The sequence below is a fragment of the Solanum verrucosum genome, unplaced genomic scaffold, assembly GCF_900185275.1.
Source record: "Solanum verrucosum unplaced genomic scaffold, falcon-dt-bn FXZP01000229.1, whole genome shotgun sequence".
NCBI classification, from domain to species: domain Eukaryota; kingdom Viridiplantae; phylum Streptophyta; class Magnoliopsida; order Solanales; family Solanaceae; genus Solanum; species Solanum verrucosum.
This window is the reverse complement of record NW_026020011.1, coordinates 816,954-842,949: the sequence shown is the minus strand read 5'-3', so window position 1 is coordinate 842,949 and position 25,996 is coordinate 816,954. Positions and strand designations below refer to the sequence as shown.

The window sequence follows — 25,996 nt, the reverse complement described above, 5'->3', positions numbered from 1 at the left end:
TATTTGCACCACCCTTGTTTCTCCATTCTTCTAGTCGAGACTCGAGTGCATACACTATCTTCTACTTACACACGAGCCGCCGCATATAGTCGCCGGTACGGTCGCCGGTATTTACAATATCTTCTCGTCGTTCAGGTATACGCCGATATCTACGATTAAAATTAGCTCTTGTAATGTTTTAACCTTGCAAATGATTCGAATCCTAAATTAGCTCGTAATTCTCTGATTGACGCTTTGATTTTTCACATTAACAACAGTGTCGAATGCATGATATGCTGCATTCTGAATATTGCTCCTTAATTGAAAAATCATTAGTTCTATTTGATTATCAGAATTTTACTCTGAATGGATTTGTGTGTGATTAGTTTCAACTATGATTTATCGTAGTTGTTTTGATGTTTACAAGTTAATTTCCAGAGTTTGTTTCGTATGTGATAACAGAGGATCATATGATTCATATGGATCACAATTGGTTTGTGATTGAGCAAATAGACTATCTATTGGTTGATTGGTAGTGAAAAGATTCAACTTGGATTCATCATATTACTTGTGATTTTTGCAAGGAATAGAGGATTGATATAGTTGATCCCGACTATTTTGGGATTGACGTGTAGACTCTTGATTGATTGATTTGTTTGTCATGTGATAATGGCTTACAAAGTTGTTATAGTATAGTATCTACCTTTAGTATTACAGACCAATTTGCTGAATATTTCTCTGGGAGAAGAAATTATAATAGAAGGGCCACAAGTCCAAGCATGTGAAGTTGATTGCATCAGCTATTAAATTTTCATCATCCAATACTTGTTAAATAGAAGGTCCATGTGAATTATTTAAACTTACAGTATAGCATGGTATCTTTTTTTTTTTTTTTTTTTTGATGAAGGCAATATAGCTCGGTATCTTTGACTCTAGCTGGTAGCTGCTCCCTCCTTTTTGCTTATGTGTCTTTTGAGGGCAAACATGATTTTCATTTATTTTTTCTGGTTGATTCTTTTGTGAGTATCTCATTGTTAATGATACAGTTTCTTGACTATAGCTTATCTTTCTTTGTTTCTCATTGCAGGAAAACTAAGGAACCATGGGGATCGTAGAAAGGATTAAAGAAATAGAAGCTGAGATGGCTCGTACACAAAAGAATAAAGCAACTGGTAACTGTTTACTAAAGCCTTTTTGACAGTTGTGTTTCCACCATCATTATTTGAAGTGCCATTCACGTTACTATTAAGCATAACCTTGTCAACAGATACATTACCTTTTCTTTTTCTCCTGAGTCCTCCTGGAACCTTGTTAAAGCGATCTGCTGCCTGGAGGAGCAACTCTTGTTACTGTCTTTAAATTAATAGAAAGAGAGAAATATGTGTGGAATACTGGTGTTTGTACTTGGTCAGTAATGGCTTCTACAACTTTTTATTATTATTTGATGACTGTGCTTTCTTTCATGCCTCATATCATATGCCAAGTAAATGTTATCTTTGCGGTCTATGGACTTCTCCCCCCCCTCCCAAATGCATGTCAGCGCATCATAATTAACTCAATCATTACATACATACTTCTACAGTAAACCTAACTCAAATTTAATAATTTATAGTGACACCCCAAAAAGCATTAAAATGAACTTATTTTGACTATTAGGACAGGCACGAGAACTCAAAATATTATCGGAAGCTCTTACAAAGGATTTGAGCTCTGCTGGAAATGCTTATGGTTGAACCACAACCACCATAATGTGTGACCATGATGAACTATTTTAGTTAATTTAATCTATCTTCTCTAAACAGTAATCATGCAGATGAATCGACATAAACCCTCAGGAGTCTCTAAAGGATCTGGTTGGCAAAGCTAGAGCTAAAACTTAGAGTTTCTTAGTCAACCAAAGGGGACTAACCTCTTGTGGGAGCACTATTGGATAGTTGAAATTCAAAAGCACTTGTGCTAGAAGTATGAACTTTACATGGATCTTGCAAGAATAAGAATATCCCTTATGGTTTGGCATGGGATGATATTAATTTGACAGCAATTATTTTAGAGCTTCGTATTCGCTCGTGATGATTCATTCCTCTGCCCTTAATTCCTCTGTACATGTATTTTGTGTTATGAGGTGCAGGCTTACTCCATGTATCCTCTCACATACAAATGAACGTGGTAAATTTTATTTATATCTTGTATCTGTGATGAATAAACCTGTCTGTATGTCAACCTTTTCCCCAAATTTCCTCAGAAGCTTAGTGATGTACTGTACCTTGGATGTGCAGAGTATCATCTTGGTCAGCTGAAGGCTAAGATAGCAAAGCTGAGGACACAACTGCTGGAGCCCCCTAAAGTATGTAATTTTTGTGTTTTGGACTGTTAATTGGTGCAGTGAATTCTCCATGAACTTAAGTTTCCTCTAGATTTCATGATATATAAGTTCACGTTCACTTGAAACCGGCTTTCTCCTATCTGTCTTTTTTTCTTCTTTTGATAGAGAGATAATAATAACCTTCTGATTATGCTGATGCAACAGGGTTCCAGTGGAGCTGGAGAGGGGTTTGAAGTCACAAAGTATGGCCATGGACGTGTTGCACTAATAGGATTTCCAAGGTTTGACATCTCCTCTCTTGGTTTTAGATGTCATTAATTTCATCAGAAGTGAAAAAAAGATATAAGTCTGTACGGGTTAATTTTTTACAAAGTAGAATATTTTTGAAGCATTGTGTGCTAGATATGGAATTTAATCACTTTTTGGCTTTTGCTGATCTTCTACATCATCTGATTTCTACCCTAAAAACAACAACAACAACATACCCAGTGAAATCCCACAATTGGGGTTTGGGGAGTGTTATAGAATATAATAGGTGTAAATATTATATCTTCCATATATAGCTAATTTAATTATAGGAGCAGATTCTTAGTTGATTTACTTTGATTAGTTTTCCTTTCATAGAAGCATAGTATTTGTATAAGTATCTTGTCTTGATGAATAGAAAGGAACAAGTCATTCTCCATATAATATAAGTTACATGGTATCAGAGCAACTATCTAAGCTGGGATTTGGCTTTGCCGGAAGTCACTGTGACTTCGCCGGAAGCTACTGTGGCTTCGGGGAAGTAGTTGAGAGCTCTATCTTTCACCTTTGAATCTGGACACCATTTCTGTGTTAGAGAAATTGATTGTCTAAGTGTACTGAATCCATTTTGTGGCATCTGGGTTCGGATTGAAACTCTAAAATCTGAAGCTTGATTGTCTGCCTTTCTCGAGTGAAGCTGGTGCTTCAAAATTCTGGAAATTCAAGAAGGGTGCTAAGAATATTTGTGGGAGATCTGTTTGTGAACTCAAATCTGAAGCTTGAGTCATTCTGGAGCTGTTTCGATAAGGTTATTTAGTCGAAACTCGAAACTTTCAAACGCAGTATCAAAGAAGACGACCTGTCCATCCTTCTAATTTTTGGGTTGCTGTCCAGAAAATCTGTTGGCTTCTCAGACATTGTTGTTTTTTCCGGTCAACATCCCCTTCGTTTCTGATTATTCGGCCAGATTGGTCTTGGAGCGGTCAGATCTGGTTAGTCATTTTATTTTGGTGATTGTATTGTCTTTTCTTTGGGATTATAGTCTGTTTGGGACTTGTTGGTTTGTCCACCAATTCATTTTGGTACCGTGAGCGTTTTGTTGGGAATATGACTGACTGTAATCAGGGAACTCAAAGTTTTGATAAAATGATTTTGATTTCCTCAAAGGAGTTTGCTGAATTCTCTCGATATCAGAAATTATTGAAGGAATCCACCTCAGTTAATGCCTTTACTAAATCAGATAAAACATGTCTAATCACCTCTTCAAATAAATGGGTGATTGATTCAAGTGCCTCAAATCACATGACTGGTAATTCTAACATTTTTACTAGTTTTCAGTCACACAAAGCTCCCTCTCCGGTTACTGTAGCTGATGGATCAACTTGTAACAGTGATGGATATGGGACTGTTAAACCAACCTCCACTATTACCTTGTCATCAGTATTAAGTCTACCAAAGTTGGCCTTCAATTTGATTTCTGTTAGCAAAGTTACCAGAGACCTTAATTGTTATATTTCGTTCTTTCCGGATCATTGTTTGTTTCGTGATCTTAAGACGAATCAGGTTATTGGTAAAGGACATCTATCTGACGATCTCTATATTTTGGATGAATGGGGGCCTCAGTTTGTTGCCTGCTCTAGTGTTGTGTCTCCAATTGAAGCACATTGTCGATTGGGACATCCATCTCTACCTTTGCTAAAGAAGCTTTGTCCGCAATTCCAAAATATTTCTTCATTAGAATGTGAGTCATGTCGATTTGCAAAACATCATCGCAGCTCATTAAGTCCAAGGGTTAATAAGCGGGCTGAGTCAGCTTTTGAGTTGGTTCATTCTGATGTTTGGGGACCATGCCTTGTCATTTCCAAAACTGGGCATAAGTATTTTATTACTTTTGTGGATGATTTTTCTCGTATGACTTGGATTTATTTCATGAAGAGTCGCTCAGAAGTGTTTACTCACTTTTGTGCCTTCTATGTTGAAGTCAAAACACAATTCAATGCTTCGGTACGTATTCTAAGGAGTGACAATGCTAAAGAATATATGTCAGAATCATTTCAATCATACATGAGACAACACGGTATTCTCCACCAGTCTTCATGTGTTGATACACCCTCTCAAAATGGAGTTGCTGAGAGGAAGAATAGGCATCTACTTGAGACAACTTGAGCACTTTTGTTCCAAATGAAGGTTCCTAAACAGTTTTGGGCAGATGCAGTCTCTACGGCTTGTTTTCTGATTAATCGTATGCCATCCACTATTCTTGCTGGTAATGTGCCTTACAGTGTTCTGTTTCCAAACAAGTCACTATTTCCAGTAGAACCTAAGGTGTTTGGAAGCACTTGTTATGTTCGAGATGTTCGACCATCTGTCACTAAGTTGGATCCAAAGGCATTGAAGTGCGTTTTTTTGGGTTATTCTCGTCTTCAGAAGGGGTATCGATGTTATTCTGCTGAACTTGGCAAATATTTGGTATCAACTGATGTGGTATTTTCAGAGACTACACCTTTCTTTTATGCACCTCCTATTTCTACAAGTCAAGGGGAGGAAGATGAGTGGTTAGTCTATGAGGTCACCCGTGTTTTGACAGAAGAATCAAATATTGTCCCTCCATCTCTCAGATCATCTATTGAGGATCAATCGGATACTGTACCATCAGCTCCTGCACCATCTACGGTAGTAAGACCCCCGGTTGTACAAGTTTACTCGAGGAGGCGAGAAGCCATTGATACATGTTCTGCACCAGTCCCTTTGTCATCAGATCCTCATTCGTCTGATCTTCCAGAAGATCTTGATCTCCCTATTGCTATTCGCAAAGGTACACGTAGTTGCAAATCTCCATACTCCATTGCTAATTTTGTTTCCTATGGTCATTTATCCTCTATGTCTAGATCTTTGATTGTTTCTCTAGACTCTATCGTTGTTCCTAAGACAGTTAAGGAAGCCTTGAGTCACACTGGATGGTATAATGCAATGCTTGAGGAGATACATGCACTAGATGAGAATCACACTTGGGACTTGGTGGATTTACCAAAAGGAAAGAAGGCAGTGGGATGCAAATGGGTCTTTGCGGTCAAAGTTAATCCAGATGGCTCTGTGGCTAGACTTAAGGCTCGACTAGTGGCTAAAGGATATGCTCAGACTTATGGGGTGGATTATTCAGACACATTTTCTCCGGTGGCTAAACTCACTTCTGTTCGCTTATTTATTTCCTTAGCTGCATCTAAGAATTGGCCGTTGCACCAGCTAGATATCAAGAATGCATTTCTTCATGGTGATCTCCAAGAAGAAGTGTATATGGAGCAACCACCTGGATTTGTTGCTCAGGGGGAGTATGGTAAAGTTTGTCACCTAAAGAAATCCTTGTATGGTTTGAAACAAAGCCCTCGTGCTTGGTTTGGCAAATTCAGTGAAGTAGTTCAGGAATTTGGGCTGAAAAAGAGCATGTGTGATCACTCAGTCTTTTATAAACAATCAACAATTGGCATTATTCTTCTTGTGGTATATGTTGATGACATTGTTATTACAGGAAGTGATTATTCGGGGATCTCTTCACTCAAGTCATTCTTGCATACTAAATTCCACACAAAAGATTTGGGACAACTAAAATATTTTTTGGGAGTAGAAGTAACTAGAAGCAAGAAGGGAATCTTTCTATCTCAGAGAAAGTATATCCTTGACCTACTTGTGGAAACTGGAAAGTCCGCAGCCAAACCTTGTAGTACTCCAATGGTCCCTAATGTGCATCTGACCCGTGATGATGGCAGCCCCTTTGATGATCCAGAGAGATATAGGAGGTTAGTAGGGAAACTAAACTATCTCACTGTAACACGTCCAGATATTGCTTTTGCAGTGAGTGTTGTTAGTCAATTCATGTCTGCACCTACAGTCAAACATTGGGAAGCCTTGGAACAGATCTTATGCTACTTGAAAAGATCCCCTGGACTTGGCATTTTATATGGTAACCACGGACATACTCACATTGAGTGCTTTGCTGATGCTGATTGGGCTGGATGTAAAACCAATAGACGATCTACTACTGGTTATTGTGTCTTTGTTGGTGGTAATTTGGTGTCATGGAGAAGTAAGAAACAAGGTGTTGTATCGCGATCCAGTGCAGAATCTGAATATAGAGCTATGGCGCAATCCACATGTGAGATCATGTGGATACATCACATATTGACAGAAATTGGAATGAGACATTCTACACCAGCAAAACTCTGGTGTGATAATCAAGCTGCTCTTCATATTGCCTCAAATCCTGTGTATCACGAAAGAACAAAGCATATCGAGGTAGATTGTCACTTTATTCGTGAGAAGATCCAAGATAACTTGATTTCCACCGGTTATGTAAAGACAGGAGAGCAACTAGCTGATTTGTTCACAAAGGCGTTAAATGGAGCTCGAGTTAATTATCTTTGTGACAAGCTGGGCATGATCAACATCTATGCTCCAGCTTGAGGGGGAGTGTTATAGAATATAATAGGTGTAAATATTATATCTTCCATATATAGCTAATTTAATTATAGGAGCAGATTCTTAGTTGATTTACTTTGATTAGTTTTCCTTTCATAGAAGCATAGTATTTGTATAAGTATCTTGTCTTGATGAATAGAAAGGAACAAGTCATTCTCCATATAATATAAGTTACAGGGAGGGTGGTGAGTACGCAGCCTTACCCATACTTGTGAAATAATTTGAGTTAATAGCCTAAAATTCTGAAGATCTGTTATGTGAGATTTCTTTTGGCGAGGCCAAAGATGGGAATCTAACTCAGGACATTTAACTACAGCTGATCTGATAATTATGGAAAAAAGTTGTTCTCAGTGTTGACTTGCTACTGTGTATTTGCCTTTTTCCTTTGGGTGTCTACAAGAATTTCATTTTTCAGTTATATTAGCTGCAACTCTTGGTCCCCTAAAAACTTTGGTTTGTTTTTACAGTGTTGGAAAGTCAACACTCCTAACGATGCTGACTGGAACACATTCTGAAGCTGCATCATATGAGTTCACTACACTTACTTGCATTCCTGGTATTATACACTACAATGATACCAAAATTCAATTGCTTGATCTTCCGGGTATCATTGAGGGTGCATCAGAAGGCAAGGGGCGTGGTAGGCAGGTAATTGTTGATACTAATTTAGCAATTTGGCAAAGAATGGATAAAATATAGTTCCTGAAATTCATGATCTTGATGATGAAAGCCTCTGAAGAATTTCTCTTTGATGACAGGTCATTGCTGTTTCCAAGTCATCAGACATTGTTTTGATGGTTCTGGATGCTTCAAAAGTGAGTGTTGGTCATTGTAGGTGATACTCTGACAGTATTGGTTTTATTAAAGCTCTTTAAAACGCGCTCCAGGTCTATGTGCTTTAAGCGCAAAGCACAATTATAAAGGATGGGCTTTAGTTAAAAAAGGTGCAATGAAAGAAAAAATTAGATCTGTAATACATCTCTTTGCTGATTAAAATTATCATTTAGTACTGCCCGGTTCAAGATAGAATTCATGGGCAATGTGGTGCTCGCCTTAGTGCCTTGCCTATAGAGAAGCACCCTTAAGCGAGACGAAGCGCCCTCCTGGAGCTTTTCTGAGCTTCAGGGATTAAGTGCGCCTAAAATGAGCCTTTGACAACATTGGTTTTCATTAGATGTAAATCGTTCAGTAGATGTCTGTTTTGATAGAACTTAATAGATATTGTTGTAATTGTTCTATGAATGGGTGATTTCGGTTATGATATTCTTTAATATTTTATTATTTAATATGATAACATGGTTATGATATTGTTTATGTATATTACTTCTATAGACAAAATTCTATTGCTTTCTCTTAATCCCTCTAACATTTTAGTGTGTCAGGATCTAACATGTGGCCCCTTCTTTCAACCCTCTCATACTTAAAATACTAGAAACTTTCAAGGTCTCATCTTATTACTTAGTGATTGTGATATTGTTCGGATTGTAGTAGATATAGCATATATATCTTGTGATTAGTGGATGAACTTTACAAGTCTGAGATTTTTTCTGGAACTAAGGCTCCTAATTGTAACAGTCTTGTGATACGGATAGATTCTATTTTTGTGAGAGTCAGCCATATTATAAAAGGGTTTCCTACAAGTTAAATCCATGGAATGCTGCAAGAAAAAGCAATATTATCAACTTGCTGTACCTATTAAATAAATATGCTAAGCTTGTCTCTGATATGCTTATATGCTTACCGAATCAAATGTCTAGAACAGTGACCTTGATAATGTCATGCCCATCTTAGACTTGATTAATTGTCTAGTGGAAGAAACAATAACATACGTTGTACTTGGACCACAACAATTATTCATGAAGTTAATAATGATGAAACAAAGCTGTGACGGCTTGTCTTGCTGTATATGTTGGGAGTTTGGAAATTTGGTGGTTAGTTGTACCTTTTGTTTGTATCCTGAGGACTTCCTATAACTATTAAATTCATCTTGTTCCCCTGGTAGCTGTTCAACAAACTATTGAATCGTCTGTTAAGCTATTGTTGATTAGAATTTTCATATTCTTGCACTTCCTATTGAGAGGTGACACACTCCTTTTCAATTTAGAGTGAAGGCCATCGACAAATTTTAACAAGGGAGCTGGAAGCTGTGGGACTGCGATTAAATAAACGACCTCCTCAGGTGATCTATTCTGTGCATTATTTATGTTGTCATTTTAGCTCCTTCATTCTTATTAACATTATTTTTCTTTATCTCTCTGTTTTTTATTTGTGAAGATATCATTTTTTCTGAGGATTTTCTCAATTATTGGCAACACAACTACTGTATAGCATTATATGGGTTGATCATATAGCAGAGTACACCTTGACATTCGTCCCCAAGTTTTTAGGTGGCAGGGTTCTTGCTTCATTTACTTTCTCTGGCATTGATATTATGAGACACTTGCTGGAGTTTATGCCCTAGGTAACCCTGTTTTAAAAAGGAGTTCGAGTAAGAATGGAGATTAGAGAATGCTTTTATCATCTATATCAGCGGTTGGCAAGTCTAGTTTGAAAATATTTCTTCCTCACAATATTTTGTCTGCAATCCCGGAGATTGTCTTTAAAGTGCAGTTTTAGTTTTTTGCACACATGCATTCATTGGCAATATGCTCCCCTCAGATTTGACAACTTCAAAATGTGGATTTAATTTACATTAGCAAATGGTTGCAGATATACTTCAAGAAGAAAAAGACGGGAGGGATTTCTTTCAACAGCACGTTGCATCTGACACATATTGATGAGAAGCTCTGCTATCAAATTCTTCATGAATACAAGATTCACAATGCTGAGGTACTCTTACCCTGTTAGCGTAATATGCTGCAGAACATCATGTGGGAACTTATATTTTCTCACAAACAAAAGTGTTGATTCTACTAACATTTTGTGGATTGTTTGCAAGTTCACATTTGCCTCTTCCCCTTTTATATGTGCAAAATCTCTGTAACTTTATATTCTTTGTTCACCTTGTTAGGTTTTATTTCGTGAAGATGCTACAGTGGATGACCTTATTGATGTTATTGAGGGAAATCGTAAATACATGAAGTGTATATATGTCTACAACAAGATAGATGTTGTCGGTATTGATGATGTGGACAGATTATCCCGACAGCCAAACTCCATTGTCATTAGCTGCAACTTGAAGGTATTTTGTGCAATAGTTATAAGAATACTGAAAGAAGTAAATTAACAGCTATGGCAAGTTTTTTTATGAATCAGAAAGCCTACTAATCAGGTCTAATGTTTTAGCAAGGTGCTACCTTTATTACAATTTACTGTTTCTTTGCATTTGCATATTGATATTTAGTATGACTGCAATGAAGAGCATATTTAAGTGTCTTGAAAGTGCATTTCTGGGACTGTCCACTAAATACAGTTGGCGGTGACAATGTCACATGAAGTTGCAATCTTTTCTTTTTGTGTGGTTCTGTATGTAGTGGCGTACGCAAAATTTTCAATAAGCGGCGTCAATATTCATAGAAGAAAGGATAAAATTTAATTATCACATTTATAAGTAAGATATATCCTTGACCCATTGGTTTAGTCTAGTTTTAAGCTAGAAGAGGTCTTGGGTTCAATACTACTTGACCAGAATTTTAAGCAATATAATATGTTATATGTTGCAAAAATATGCTTAGGTTGACGTTCGAACCTCCAGCCTAAAAGAGCAAAACCGTACACTGAACCAACATGCCAAGAGACATCTTTTGTCAAGCAGTGTCATTTCGTTCAATATATCTCTTTATGCATAGTATTAATATGTATATCTAGTAAAATAATTCCAACGAAGCGGTATCACTTGACACCTCTCCACTCAATGTGGGTGTACATCCTGTTTGTATGACTTCCAAGGCCTTGTTTTGTTTAGAAGTCTTTTTTCTTGTAGTTTGTCCTTCGGGAAATAGCAAGTGTTACTTTTTCTAGGATCGCTAGGATCTTCCCAGGTTGAATTGCTTCATTGTGAATATGGGTTCTGGGACCAGTAATTACATTTACTTCTTTTTCCTTTGTGAAATTTGGCTTGAAAATCCAAAGGGAAATTGAAGACCGCGGGACGTGAATCCCTGGGCACATGTGAATGCCCTGTTTCTTGTGTTGGAATGGGGTCAAACTATCCTTACATGCTAATATGCTTTTCAGAAATCTTCTAACCCATTGCCTTGTCTGCATATTAATATTGCTATCGAATTTGGACAGCTGAATCTGGACAGACTACTTGCAAAAATGTGGGAAGCAATGGGTCTTGTCAGAGTTTATACAAAGCCTCAAGGCCAGCAACCAGATTTCGCCGAGCCTGTGGTTCTCTCTGCTGTATGTTGTATCACTTTATGCTTTTAAAGATTTTCCACTTGTGCGCTGTCTCTGTAGCTTTGTTGATAAATCTTTTTCATGTATTTATGATTTCAGGATAGAGGTGGCTGTACTGTAGAAGATTTCTGTAATCACATACATAGGAGCCTTGTTAAGGATGTGAAGTATGTTTTGGTATGGGGCACGAGTGCGAGGCACTACCCTCAGCATTGTGGTCTCAGTCATCCGCTTCAGGATGAAGACGTGGTTCAGATTGTCAAGAAAAAGGTAGCTAATTTTGCTTTGGGATTTCAACATATTCTCATTATTATATTAATATCAACCGTAGCATGGCAACATGTTTGTTGGGAGTAGTTTTCTTACTTGTAAACACAATCTGGGCCTTGAATATTGTCTCAATATATCTTCAAACAATCAACCTTATCTTCCTGCTAAAAGTATAAGCAAACTTATACTATGATTTCTTCACCATATCGGCTTTGGAAGTTGTCTCACTATCACTGTGCTTCATGAAGACACACTTGATGCCTATGACATTCAAAGCATTCTCTTTTTTATTGTGCAGGAGAGGGAAGATGGTGGAGGCAAAGGCCGATTTAAGTCACATTCTAATGCTCCTGTTCGGATATCTGACAGAGAGAAAAAGGCTCCACTGAAGACATAGTTTAATCAGAAGGTGAAGCTTTTATTTATGTGCTAATCGTTGAGACATCAGTTTTTGATCGGAGAGTATATTGCAGGAAAGTAATGAGCTATTCTAGAGGTTTCTTCAGCTCTAAGGTGTGAAGCTAATCATAATTATGATATCAACACTATGCAGTGTAAAAAAATATGGACATATGCCTTCCCTCCGAAGGGTAAGGTCTGTGTAGATCCTATCCTACCCAGACCCCACTTGTGGGATTGCACTGGGTATGCTGTTGTTGCCTTCCCTCCGAAGGCAAGATGTGCTGTTTAGAGTTTCCATCTGTAACCCGTTATTGGTAACTTTAGATGTCAGCTTCCAACTGGCAGTACGTCTTTGTGAGAACTAATGTGTGACTGAAATGGTAGAGGCCTGAGGGAACTTTTGATACCCAAAATGTTTCTTGCGTATTGAACATAAGTAAGAAATTCACTTATTTTCCTTAAAAAAAAATTCCAAGCTTTCATACCGAACACACCCTTAGTTTTAACAGTGAAATTTTGGTCATGATTCATTACTATCGTTACAATTTTTTTCCTTTTCCTTTTTGTCTCTTCTTTTCATGTTACCTTGGCACGTAATAATCTCAATAATGAATATGGTTTGTGGGTAAGGATCAATTTTGATTAGTGTGGAAGTGGGGCCTAATATCCAATCCATCTTGTCATAGCTCAGTCGTTTCTAATTTACTTTAGTTCTTAGAGTGAATTAAAGAGGAAAGAAGACACAAGAGTGACATATTGTTGTTTGTTTTAGAAAGAGATATTCTAATCTAATGATAAAGTAAACCCACATTGTATGTACCAAGTTTTAGATGTATGCCTAACACTGAACTCCCTCCATTCGCTTATATTCGGTAGTATTAAATAAAATGATAATTTTATTATATATATATTTTTAAATATATTAAATTTAATATTTGAAGAATTATTATAGTTAATAATAAGAATAAATTAGGAATTATGTGATAAATTATATATTATTTTTTCAAATTGGACAAGTAAAAGTGGACGGAGAAAGAAGTGTTCATAATAATGACGAGATATAATAGTAGTATTGTCTTTCTACCATTTCAATGGACTCCATGATCTTCATACTCTCTTATTTAAGATCATGTCCTCAAGAAGCTCAAGAAGCGCTATGTTCTGTCTAATCATTTCCCCCAAATACTTCCTGGCTTACCTCTACATCCCTGAACACTGACCATTGACAACCTCTCACACCTCATCACTGCATCTATACTTTTTCTTTTTACATGTCCAAACCATTTCAACCTCACTCCACTCATCCCCCCCCCCCCCCCCCCCACACACACACACACACATATTGGCTACTTCCAACTTGTCCTAGATATCTTAACTCCTAATCTTATCTCTCTAATATGTCCATGTATCTACCTCACCATCCTTATTTCTGCAACGTTCATCTTTTGAACATGGGAGTTATTGACTCACCAACATATATACCACAACATATAATTAATATAGTCTGTCTAACCATCGCCTTGTAGAACTTACCTTTAACTTTAGGTGGTACCTTCTTATCACACGAGACTTTAGAGATGAACTTATATTTCACCCATCTATCATTAATATGATGTGTGACATCATCGTCGATCTCCCCATTATCTTGAGTTAAAGGCACAAGATACTTCAAATATTCTTTCTTAGGTATCAAGCCTCACTTCCACAGTAACCTCCTATGTTGCATCACTGAATTTGCACTCAAAGTATTTAGTTTTGGTCCTTCTCAGCTTGAACCTTTTAGACTCCATAGTTTGCCTCTAGACCCCAACCTAGTGGATTAACTCTATTGCAAGTCTCGTTAGTTAGTACTATGTCATGCGAATGCCATACATATTCATGACACTTCACCTTGTATATACCGCGTCAATTCATTCATCACCAAAGTAAATAAAAACGGGCTAAGACTCGATTCTTAGTGTAACCCATCATGACCGAAAAGTGTTCTTAAGTAACTTCTAACTATCCTCACTTGATCTTAGAGCCATCATAACTGCTCTACTATAAGCCATAAATATACCTCTGACATCTAAGCATCTCCATAAAAGCTCTCTTGAAACTTTATCATAAGCCATCTCTAGGTCAATAAATATCATATTTTATATTTATATTTGATATATTTAATGACATATTTGGTTGAGTGATTTTTTTGATATAAAAATCTAAGTTGAGTGATTTTATTGATACAAAATAAAGTTCAATAACTTTATTAGATAAATTATCAAAGTTGAATGACCTTTTGAGATATTAACTCATCCGAACACACCATAATGCCAACATTTGGTTTTCCCTTTGCATTATGAGCATTGAGTGCTAAATGTTGAGTAAGTAGAGAAAATAGTGTAATTAGGTATGGAAGATGTTGCAACTTGCAACTAAGGGGATTCAACCAATACCATGCAACCAATAGAATTATAGTAGAAGTCATTCAAGCAACATGCCATTTTTTTTTTTCAAATAATGAAGGAAAAAAGTGGTGATAATATGATGTATGGTCTAATTTTTCAAGAAAGAAATCAAACATAAACAAACATGTCAGTCCAATAAAATCAAATAATAGTATAGTCTGTTGGTGGGATGGTTAGTGACTTTGTGTACTAAATGAATTTGAACTTATTGTTAGTGTGGTGATTATGGCTTCATCTCTTTTTTTGTTGTATCCTTTTGTTCTTTCACAAGTATTGTTCCTTAAAACTAGCTTAGATTAGGACAAGTTTAAGCCACATGTCATGTACTTTGTTGATTTGTCTGATTAATTTTTTCTATGCAACCCATGGGGTCCAATACTAGAACAAAAATCTAAAGCCATGTTCTCCATGCATGACAATCACATCTTTACATTCACGTAGATGATTTATTAAAATGCAAACACCAATTTATAATACTTCTTAAATATCATAGCAAATGATGAAAGATTATTTCAGTGTTCACTGTTGGGATTATTAGTATATTTACTTAATCTACTAACAATATAAATTAAATTAGGTTGAGTATAGTGCTGGAATTAAAATCATAGGGCCATGATGTCATGCAGAAACTAATAAGGAAAAATGTATAAATATACTGCTGAACTTGTTTCAAAAAGTCAGTCACATGTTTAAACTATTATGATGATCTATTACACACCTTTATTATTTAAAATTAAATTTACTTATGCCCTAAAGTTAACGTGGCCATTAAAAAAATGTGTTTAGTAAAATAATTAATCAAAATCCTTTTTCCACCACCATCCTCACCCCCACCCCCACCTCCACCCCACACCTCTTCTTCTTCTTCATACCCCACTCGTGTCTTTTTCTTGTTCATTTTTTTTTTTTAGTTTTTTTTATCACCTTTCATATTCGATTTTTCTCTTCGACTTTGTTGGTCATTGATACAATTGATGATTGAGTTTAAAAAATAAAAAAATATAATGATGGATTTGTTGGTGGTGGGTGACAAAAAAAGAGAATTGAAGGTGGTGAAGAAAAAAAAATCAATATTGATAATGGTGGTAGTGATATTTGGTGGATGGTTTGTACCTTTTGATGGTGATCAGTGATGTGATTTTGGTGTTGAGTTTGGTAATGAGTGTTGAATTTTGTGGTGGTTCTTTACAATTTTGTGGAGACGATGGTGATAGTGTGATTTTGATGGTGGGTTTGATCGTAGGTAGTGAAATTTGTGGCAACTATTTTAATTTTTGATGGTGAAACTGAAATTTATGAAATTGGTACTGATATTGTGGCAATAATAGTAGTTCCATGCATTGAAGAAGAATCAATTGAATGACATGATTTTTTTTTTCAAAATCTGACATGACATCTAATGTGGTAGTGAGATGACATTGATGTGGTACGAGTGTAATACACCTCTCATTGTGAGAGTGGTTTTATATGTCTCTAGGGGTAAATAAATTCACTTTTGAGTAGTACAAATGTGTAATAGGTCGCCATGACAGTTTAAGCGTGTAACTGACTTTTCAGAACCAGTTCAAGAGTGAATTTATGCATTTTCCCAACTAATAATTACAAATTTTATTGGTGATAAATTAAGAAAAACTTTATCGAAAAAACATAATATTTATTAGGGAAAAATGTCTGAAATATATCCGAACTTTGATCAAAATTGTTGTAACAATAACGAACTTTGGAAAGGACCTTTTACCCTCTGCACTATTTAATAGTGCATTTTAAAGGTATATATCTGCCCACGTGGACATCATAAATATTGCATCATTATAAATAGTAGTGTGTCCACGTGGGCACATATATACCTTTAAAATACACTATTAAATAGTGCATGGGGGTAAAAGGTCCTCCATAAAAGTTGGTATCGTAACAACAATTTCGGTCAAAATTGAAGTATTTTTCAAATCATTTTCCCTATTTATTATGATTTGATCAAGTGACCTGCATATATTGTAAAAATTAATATTGAAAAAACATAAAGTCAAATAAGAGAACAAGAATAATCTCTCTCTGAACAAAACTCTTTTATGTATGACTATATTGTGAGTCCAAAACCTAAATAAGCCACAAAAAGATAAAAGTGACCAAAATAAGCCACTATTCTAGTAAGTAACTAAAATAGGCTTAGTGGAAGAAAAAATTCCGTTTTATGCAATATTCCAAACGTTTTTCGTTAGTCTCATAACATATATATTTTAATATATAACGGAACTATTTTTTACACTATGTAAAGTGAGTTTTTCTCACACTTTATAAAGAGGAAGAAAAAAATTTGTTTTACAAAGAGGAATATTTTTCAAGTATTGTTATAGGAGAACGTTGTTGACTAGTCTTAGGCTCCTTCCTAACATAGATTTCAAGTATTGTTAACTTGATTTGATCTATGTAGTCATTTTGAACCCTCAAAAGTCGGTCAACAATTCGTCATTATAGATAATCCACTCTCCAAAATTTACTTGTCCTTGTGATAAAAATGAAGTGGGGTATTTTTTGACTATAATCAAATTATAATCAATACTATTTATACCCATTCTTTTATAAATTGATGAAAGAAATTTATGATATCGGACATTAATTTAATATTTTGCATTGTATTTGGGATGACACTTATAATAAACGTCATCCCAATAAATCGAAACTCTAACTTTTGGTACAATAGACATCCTTTTGTGAGTGAAATGAAGAAAAATAGAAGACTAAAGATGTTGAAGGGCAATGCTTGAACGTCCTTAAATAGAGCTTGGAGGAGTTTTTAAATAAAAAAATAAAAATACATAATGTAATAATTTTTTTCGTTTTTATGATATGTCAAATCAATATAATTGTATGACAAACATTGCAAGAGCTTCATAAAGAGATACAATTTAATGCAAAACGTGAAAAATATTCCTCTTTATAAAACATAATATTTTCTTTCACGACAAAGGGTAAGAAAAACTTCTACTTTACAAAGTGTAAGAAAAACTTCCACTTTACAAAGTGTAAAAAATAGTTCCGTTATATATTAAAATATACACGTTATGAGACTAACGAAAAACGTTTGGAATATTACATAAAACGGAATTTTTTCTTCCACCAAGTCTATTTTAGTTACTTACTAGAATAGTGACTTATTTTAGTCACTTTTATTTTTTTATGGCTTATTTAGATTCCGGACTCCTATATTGTGGATACTATTATTTATAATATCTCCATATACAAAAAATCAAATCTTTTTCTCTAAGAAAAAATAGATACAGATAGAAGTCCAAATCTTCTCCAAGGAAAAGGTAGAAATTCAATGATCTTACAATTTTTTCATGTAAATTTTTGGAAAATATTTTTTTAAGAAAATAAGTTTCCTTAAAATGAAATTTTTTAAAACTTTTTTAGTTAAAGTATGAAAATAAGTTCTACAAGTGATATTTTACATTGGTTGTACTCTTCAACCTCTAACACATCTCACCTTCACCCACCAGGTCGTAGACCTCAACCCACACCCCTACTCACACATCTCATAATATTTGTCTCAATGATATACAAATATTTTTAGAATAATATTCTTATTTATATACCAAACACCCAAAAAAAAATCACTTATTTTCCTAAAAAAATATTTCCAGCTTTCATACCAAACAATCAAACACACCCTTAGTTTTAACAGTGAACTTTTGCCCATGACTCATTACTATTGCTACAATTTTTTTTTCTCTTTTCTTCATGTTACCTTGTTCACTATAATCTCAATTTTGATCAGTGTGGAAGTGACCTTATGTCCAATCCATGTTGTGTCAGTTGCTTCTAATTTACTTAAGTTTTTGGGGTGAATTAAAAGGAGAAGAAGACAAAAGAGTGACATATTGTTGTTTTATTTAAGAAAGAGATATTCTAATCTAACAAGAAGGCTTAAGTCGAAAACTTTTATTCTGTGCAAGGCACACATATTGTCAGTTGTGTGAAGCCTTTTCTGTCTGCCATTTTGTATACTGTAGGACCCATAGTGTATTAATTTCATTTCCTTTCTTCCAATTTTACTCTTTTCTTATACTTTTTTCTTTCTTACTTGCATTTTCTTTTTTTGCTTGTCAGCTTAGTGTAATTTTTTTTTTGTTTATTTTAATAGAACGAAACTTTAGAAATCACCACCGTATAATATGTCAGAAAAATATAAATTAAATATTTTTGGATTAATTCGAAGAAATTGAAAATAGTGAAACTAAAATATAAATAAATTGAACTCTCATCAACAAAGGAAAATTTATGTAATCAACCAATTGAGCTACTAAAATTCAATTGGTATTATTTATTACACTTAAATCCATAATTTAATTGTAATTATTTACATGTCATTAATTTATTTTTTGAGATTTTTTGTTTTAATCACTCAATTCTTATCAAATATTTGTTTATTCTATATCCATTTAATGTATTTGAATGCTTTATATTAATAATAATGTATTAATGATATCAAGCACTCAATTATTTTTTCTTTTCCATACTTGTTAAATTATCTACTTTTGTGGCATGTATTCTATAATTATTGCCAATATTAATTTTGTGTTTCTTATTCAAGATTTTCTTTTTAAATTTTCTTTATGTTTAGTGTCTTAAAATGTGAAACAAAACTTTTATAGATTTTTTTTTTGTGTGTTACAGGAATTAATAGAAAAAAAAGGGTCAATCAAATGAATTTGTGAAAGCAAAGATAATAGTAGTATGAATATATATTTTTGCACTAAGAGTTAGGACTTAAAAGAAAACTATAGAAACATTGATTAAAAAAGAATGCAAAGATAAAATAGAAAGGGGTCTTGCAAAGAAAACAAAGGCATATATAAAGAAAATAAATTTGAGAAAATTGAAGTGTGAGAGAGAGTGTGACAACAAGAAAAGGGCCCCACGAAAATACTTGTCAAAAGGAAATGATGCCCTCATACAACTATGGTTGGTTGTGCCTCAATCACCATAAAATTTTTCGCTTAAGTCATACACAATTTCTTAACGTTGTCTTCATATTTCATTTTGACATTTTATTTAAGATTTGTTTCTATCAAACATTATCATTTATAATTATCACGTTTCAAAATAAGTATTTATTAGACACTTTTTATTAATATGACAAGAGAAGATGCAATATAATACACATATATATTTCAACGTGTGAGAAGTACTTTTAGCTAATTTTTTATTATCGCTTTGTTTCTTAGTCATAACTTCTTCAAACACCATCACCATTTCTGTTGTCTCTATTATCACCATCCACCCTTCTGATCATTACTCCATTTTTCCCTCCCTCTCTCTTTTTTACCTGAAAAAGTTATATCTAAACTCATATAATTGGATCTAATTTTTTAAAAAAAAAAACGAATCACCTCAATCTCCCTCCCTTCCTCTTTTCTCCATGTTTTGCTTGGATGATTATGTAGTTAATGGTTCATTGGTACATGAATTAAAGGGGAAAGAAGACACAACAGTGACATAATGTTGTTTTATTTAAGAAAGAGAGATTTTAATTTAACAATAAATTGAAGGTTTAAGTCATATACAACTTCTTAAAGCTATCTCTATATTCCATTTTGACATCTTATAATTAATTCTTATTTTTAATGAATATTTATTAGATATCTTTTGCTAATATAACAAAGAAAATACAATATTGTATATTTAACATATTTAATGAATATTTATTAGATATCTTTTGCTAATATAACAAAGAAAATACAATATTGTATATTTAACATATGAACGATACTTTTAATTTAAATATTTTTTTTTATCTCTTTCTTTTGTTGCCATAACTTCTTCCAACATCATCATCATTCGTGTTGTCGCTATCACCCCCACCCACCCTTCTCATTTCTTTCTTTTCTTTAGTCACCTCACCCTCTCCCTCACCATAATATATCGTTTTCATCTAAAACATTATTACAATTTTGTCTACCATTTCTTTAAATTGATTTGACAATCATTATCATCGTATTCATCGAAAAAATATGCAAAATTAAACTCATATTATCATTATTCTATTTTTTCCTCGCACTCTCTTTCTACTTGCAAAAAGATTATATCTAAATTCAAATAATAACAATAATAACTCACCTCCCCCCGCCCTTTTTCTTCATGTGATGATAATTATGTAATCAATGGCTCATTGGTACCTAAAATTAGAAGTGGTTCTTATAGAGTTCATGTATTGATCATTTAACTTCTTGGATATGTAGTTTGCTATTTTTAACTTTTTAAATAAATAACAAAATATAAAATCTAAATAACAAAATCGTTGGATTAAGAAAAACGATGGTGACTGTGGCAACGGTGGATGGACGATCACATTTTGAATAAAGGAAGTTGCAGGGTCGACGGTGGGTGGACGTCGGCTTAAAAATAGTTTTTCCTTTTTTTTTTTTTTATCCATAATTTTTTAATTGTTATTTAACTCAAAATGTCAAATGTATATTGTTATTTCTTGAATTATCTATGTTACCGCGAGTATATCATACACATTTTATAATTATAGTTGATTATTGAAAAAGTTTAAATGATCCAAATTCGAATTGACAAAGTTGTTTAAACAATACAAGGTCGGATTGAGGTGTTCAAATATATATTAAGAGCTAAATGTAGAGAAATATATATATATATATATATATATATAGATGGTGGAATATATTAGGTATGGAAAATGTTGCAAGTTTCAACTAATTAATTAGGAAATTCAACGTGGCAATGCAAAAAAAGAATTTCAGTCTGGTAAAATATAACAAGTGAATTATAGTGGAAATCATTTGAGCAACATGTCAGTTTTTGAAATAATGAGAGAAAAAAGTGGTAATAATATTACACTTACGTATCAATCAATCAAACAAAACGATGTATGGTCTAATTTTTGCAAGAAAGAAATCAAATAAAAACAAACTATCAGTCAAATAAATCAAATAATAGTATAGTCGGTTGGTAGGATGATTTGTGCACCAAATCATGAAGTTGAACTTATCGTTAGTGTGGTCATGTCATGGCTTCATCTCTTTGTTTTTGTTTCTTTTTGTACTTTAAAATTAGATTAATTAGAGATTAATTAGATTATGACAAGAAGCTACATGTTATATGCTTTGTTGATTTGTCTGATTAGTTTTTTCTCTCCAACCACGTTTTCTTTGGTGACCACGCCTTTACAATCACGCAAGTCATGATTTATCAAAATATAACTATCAATCATACATAATACCTCTTAAATATCTTAGCAAATGATATGGAATATCTTAATGTTCATTATTGAGATTATGAGTAAATCAACTCAATCTAGGTTATATGTATAATAAATGAGAACCTAAGGTCCCAGGCCTATGTTTTGGTGTTCGGCCTAGTTAGTACTAAAAACTTGAAGGTTTTGCCTTGATGTGCCCCTTCATATTTGTATTAATTTCTTTCTTGATTAATGCACATGATAGGGGACATGCCGAATTCCTCACTACCTCAGGAAGTTACCTTGGGAGGTTGGATTATACTCTAAAAAAAAAAAACTCCTAACAACAAAATTTATATTAGGTTATAATGTTAGGATTGAAATCATAAAACGTTAAGTGAGAGATAAAAAATACAAATCTTAATGATGACAAATTAGACGAAAAAAAAAAAACTATACTAAAAATAATATAATATTTGTTATGGCTAGATAAAGTGACCAACATATATTGTTTAACCTCCATGGAAGTGAAGAACTTAGCTAAAAAGAAGTACACAAGATTAATGAAACACTCATCTGCATGCATAGAAGAGAGCAACTTCTCAACATATATATTGGAAATTCTTATGTTGAAAAAGCATAAAATCTATCGGCAGAATAAGAATAATCTCTCTTAGCAAAATTCTCTAACGACAATATTGTGAATACTGTTGTATTCTTGTATTAAAATATAAGATCTTTTATTTATAAACGTCTAGAAAAATTTCTTCGAAAAAAGATATATATATATATATAGAGAGAGAAGTGTTCTTTTCACCAATAAAATCTTTTATATAAAAAAAATTGTAAATTGAAATACACAATTGTTGTAGAATTCAAATAAGATAGAAAATTCAAGACAAATCCTAATATTGAAGTCATATGCGTTAAAAGAAAGAGGAAGCACAAGTTAATAATATTGAAGAACAAATATGATTACCGATTTAAATTGTTGAACCAATAACCATATTTTTTTTCTTAGTCCACTGCCCATCAATAGTCATATGGTTATTGTTGATGTCCTCTAACAATTTTTTTAAAAATCTTGTTTGAACTTCTCTTTAGCATCATCATCAATAACTATAACAGTGCTAGAACCAACAATAGTGTTAGGAAGATAGGTTCATCAAGCAAACATAATCAACTTCTAATTGTTCAAAGAAAATTAGTAATTTTTAAGATCAATGGTTAATATATTTTCATCCAAAGCTTCAAGTTTTGATAAATTAGGTGGAACTCTTTTTCAAAGAACCGATGATATTTTTTTTTACTGCAGATTCAATAGCATCGATTATAAACTCGAAAAGAGATGAGCACCGTCAACTCATACTGTCATATGGACAGTGACTTTCTCTTTCTATTTAAATAGAAAGGAAGAGATGAGATCCACCTTTCACAAGAGTAGAAGTTGGTACTCAACACTTGTATTTTATTCCTCGTTATTTATTTCTTTGGTTTTCTAGAAATATCATAATAGACAAAAGAAATTCATGTTGGTCGGATACTAGCGAAAATAAATGCTATCTGACTTGAATGATCGAATTCCATTAATTGTCAATTGATCAATATTGTATGTATGAAATCGCTTTTCAAATTGTTAGGAAAAATAGTACGATCTCTCTGTCCCATTTTATGTGGCACACTTTCCTTTTTAGTTCTTCTAAAAAAATTGTTACCTTATTATAATTAGGAACAATTTAACTTTAAAATTCTTTTTTATCCTTAATGAAATGATTCTAAGCCATACAAATATCTAAGGATTGTTTTAGGCCACAAGTTTCAATAGCCTTTATTTTTTTCTTAAACACCATTTCAAGTCAAAAGGTGCCCCATGAAATAGGACGGAGGAAGTACAATATTAACATTGACCATGAATAATTAAAAATAGTAATAAATTATCACAAACATGCATCGTAGCAAGTCACTGTCTTGAAAATAATTTGATTTGATTTCGATACAAATCCTTAAAATCAGTTACCCCTAAGGTTCCACAACTCTTTCAAATACATGCACACTCATGGTTAGAAGCATAGAGTTGTACAAACACATTTGCCCAAAAATTTACCAAGAAAGGAAGTTAATAAAGGAGAATTTATCTCTATATGTTATCTCTCATACAAAGAAAGACATCAAAATATATAAGTTTAGGAAATTCAACATTATGGTGTGTAAATAAACAACCCATAGGTTATGAACATAATAACTTAGAATTCTACACAATCAATTTTATACAATATGAATATGATAATTTTTACTTTTGCATACTCATTCATTAATAACTAAAAATACCAACAACAACAATAATAATAATACAATTTTACAAATTTGTTTAGAGTTACATAAGCAAATTAATTACCATTTGCATCAATGGCAAGATAATTAGTACCTAGATTTGTTGCTTCATAGACAGGTAATTCCATTAATCCCATGGAAGAAAAGATATCAAGCTCAAACAAATCAGAACTTGCATAACTTGCACCTTCATCATCATCATCTTCATATTCTTCATGAACATAATTACTACTAATTCCATTTATAGCCTCCACATTTTGTTGGTCCATGTCATAATTATTTTGTCCACATGGAGTACTAATAATATTTTTGCTTAAACTTAGTCTAGAAAATGAAGAACAAGTTGATGCATTTGCTGATTTTATTTTTCTATTGTCATTATCATTTGAGGAATTTTTTGTTTTTTTTCCATTTGTAAAAAGTGAGTTCAAGAAACTTGATAGTCTACTTCCATGAGAATTAGGTTGCTTAGCTTTCTTTAATTCTCTATAAATCTTCAAACCTCTTGACTTTGCCTTCTTAAAACCATCTTCATCATGTTTAGGTTTTTCCTTTGCTAGAGAAGAATCTGTTGAAAATTTAAATAGAGTTAGAGACTTTGTTTTACTAAATATAACTTGATATTGCCATAAAAAGATGATAAATAGGATAGGGAAATAAAAATTCATAGACGAGACCAACTGGGACCAAATCTTTTTATCATTTATTTTTTCTTTTTGTCTCGCCTGTCGAGGACCTATGTTTTTAAAATAAGCATACATGACTATTTATAAGCTTATATATTCAAAAATAAAAATAAATCCTTAAAGCTAAGCTACTAGCATAATTTAATTAAGCACTACTTTATTCTTGTTTTTGATTAACAAATTCTGAAGATTAGAACTATAGTCTAGCAACAAAATGAATAGGACAAAATTTGAATTATGAATCTAACTTTATATACATCAATAATGTACACATTTAAAATCTAATACAATTGTATCATTCGGAATATATTTACATAATTTATCAGCAAAAAAATAAGTGAAATTTATAATTTTGAAAATATTACTAAATGAATGAATATTCGATGAATTTTTTACGAGCCAATTGCTGATGGGACGCATCCTTTGGCAATTCACATTTTTTTTAGCAATAGAATTATAAGGTGGATTACCTATTACCTACTCCAATATGTAATAAAAAGTGACCTGATAGTATAAAGTAAATGTGATTATATATGGACATATATACTCACCATAAAAGTTGAAGTCTTTGGGATATTGGTCAATATGCTTGTGAAACTTTTCTTGGTTAGTTGAAATACTAGTTCTAATTGGTTTTGGCCTATTATTAAAATAATAGCTAGAAGAGCCACTACTTGAAATAAAGTTTCTTGATTTCTTCTCTTGGCCAGCATGGTCAATGGAGTGGAAAATAGGCCTATTATAATAGGGTTTGACAAAGAGAGGAAAAGAGCATAGCATAATGAAATATGGATTTGGAAACACCTAAGAAGAGGAAGGGAGGAAAATAATTGTGAGTGAGTTTATTCTTCTTATTCCACTTTGGTTTTTATATTATCTCCCAAGTTCCTATTGGAAGGGTAAATGAGGAACAATGGAAAATGGATTCAAAAGTTGTTATTTTTTTCTTTTTCTGTTTTTTCGTTTAAATAGGTAAAACTATATAATTAGACATATTCTACTATATAGTAGTTATACTTTTAAACAATTATATATCTTACCATTAAATAAGCGTTTTCTATCATATATTAGTGAAGAAGAGACATTAGATACACATATCCTTAAATAATAGCCTAAATTAGTTATTTACACATTAAACCACCCCAAATTAAGGCTTTCATGTTAATCAACTTTCCCCCCTCTACCACCGTTCTCCCTCTTCCTTTCTTCTCTCCATCATGATTTTCACCATTAAATTTATGAAAGCCATATATGAAAAACGGGTATTACATGCTTAGATTTGTATCTATTT

General features: G+C 33.2%; 2 protein-coding genes across 4 annotated transcripts; one reads left to right on the top strand and one right to left on the bottom strand.

Annotated features, from left to right (window-relative positions):
* Window positions 1–47: 47 nt before the first annotated feature.
* On the top strand, window positions 48–12,560 carry LOC125820246 (developmentally-regulated G-protein 2). Of its 3 annotated transcripts, none has more exons than XM_049499683.1 (13): window positions 48–135; window positions 1,067–1,151; window positions 2,256–2,323; window positions 2,507–2,583; window positions 7,489–7,669; window positions 7,780–7,836; window positions 9,126–9,200; window positions 9,731–9,850; window positions 10,032–10,202; window positions 11,255–11,368; window positions 11,465–11,635; window positions 11,934–12,044; window positions 12,109–12,560. In XM_049499683.1, exons 2-12 carry the CDS (start codon window positions 1,082–1,084, stop codon window positions 12,030–12,032), a joined length of 1,203 nt encoding a protein of 400 aa, XP_049355640.1. In that variant the 5' UTR covers window positions 48–135; window positions 1,067–1,081; the 3' UTR covers window positions 12,033–12,044; window positions 12,109–12,560. The 3 variants fall into 3 exon arrangements, with proteins under 3 accessions (XP_049355640.1, XP_049355639.1, XP_049355641.1); XM_049499684.1 differs by having other exon boundaries at window positions 81–135; window positions 12,114–12,226; XM_049499682.1 differs by having other exon boundaries at window positions 11,934–12,560.
* An 11,515-nt stretch (window positions 12,561–24,075) lies between these two features.
* LOC125820261 (protein BIG GRAIN 1-like A) lies at window positions 24,076–25,485 on the bottom strand. The gene is made up of 2 exons (XM_049499695.1): window positions 25,257–25,485; window positions 24,076–24,587 (listed from the first exon to the last, which is right to left on the bottom strand). Exons 1-2 carry the CDS (start codon window positions 25,483–25,485, stop codon window positions 24,076–24,078), a joined length of 741 nt encoding a protein of 246 aa, XP_049355652.1.
* Between the last annotated feature and the right edge of the window lie 511 nt (window positions 25,486–25,996).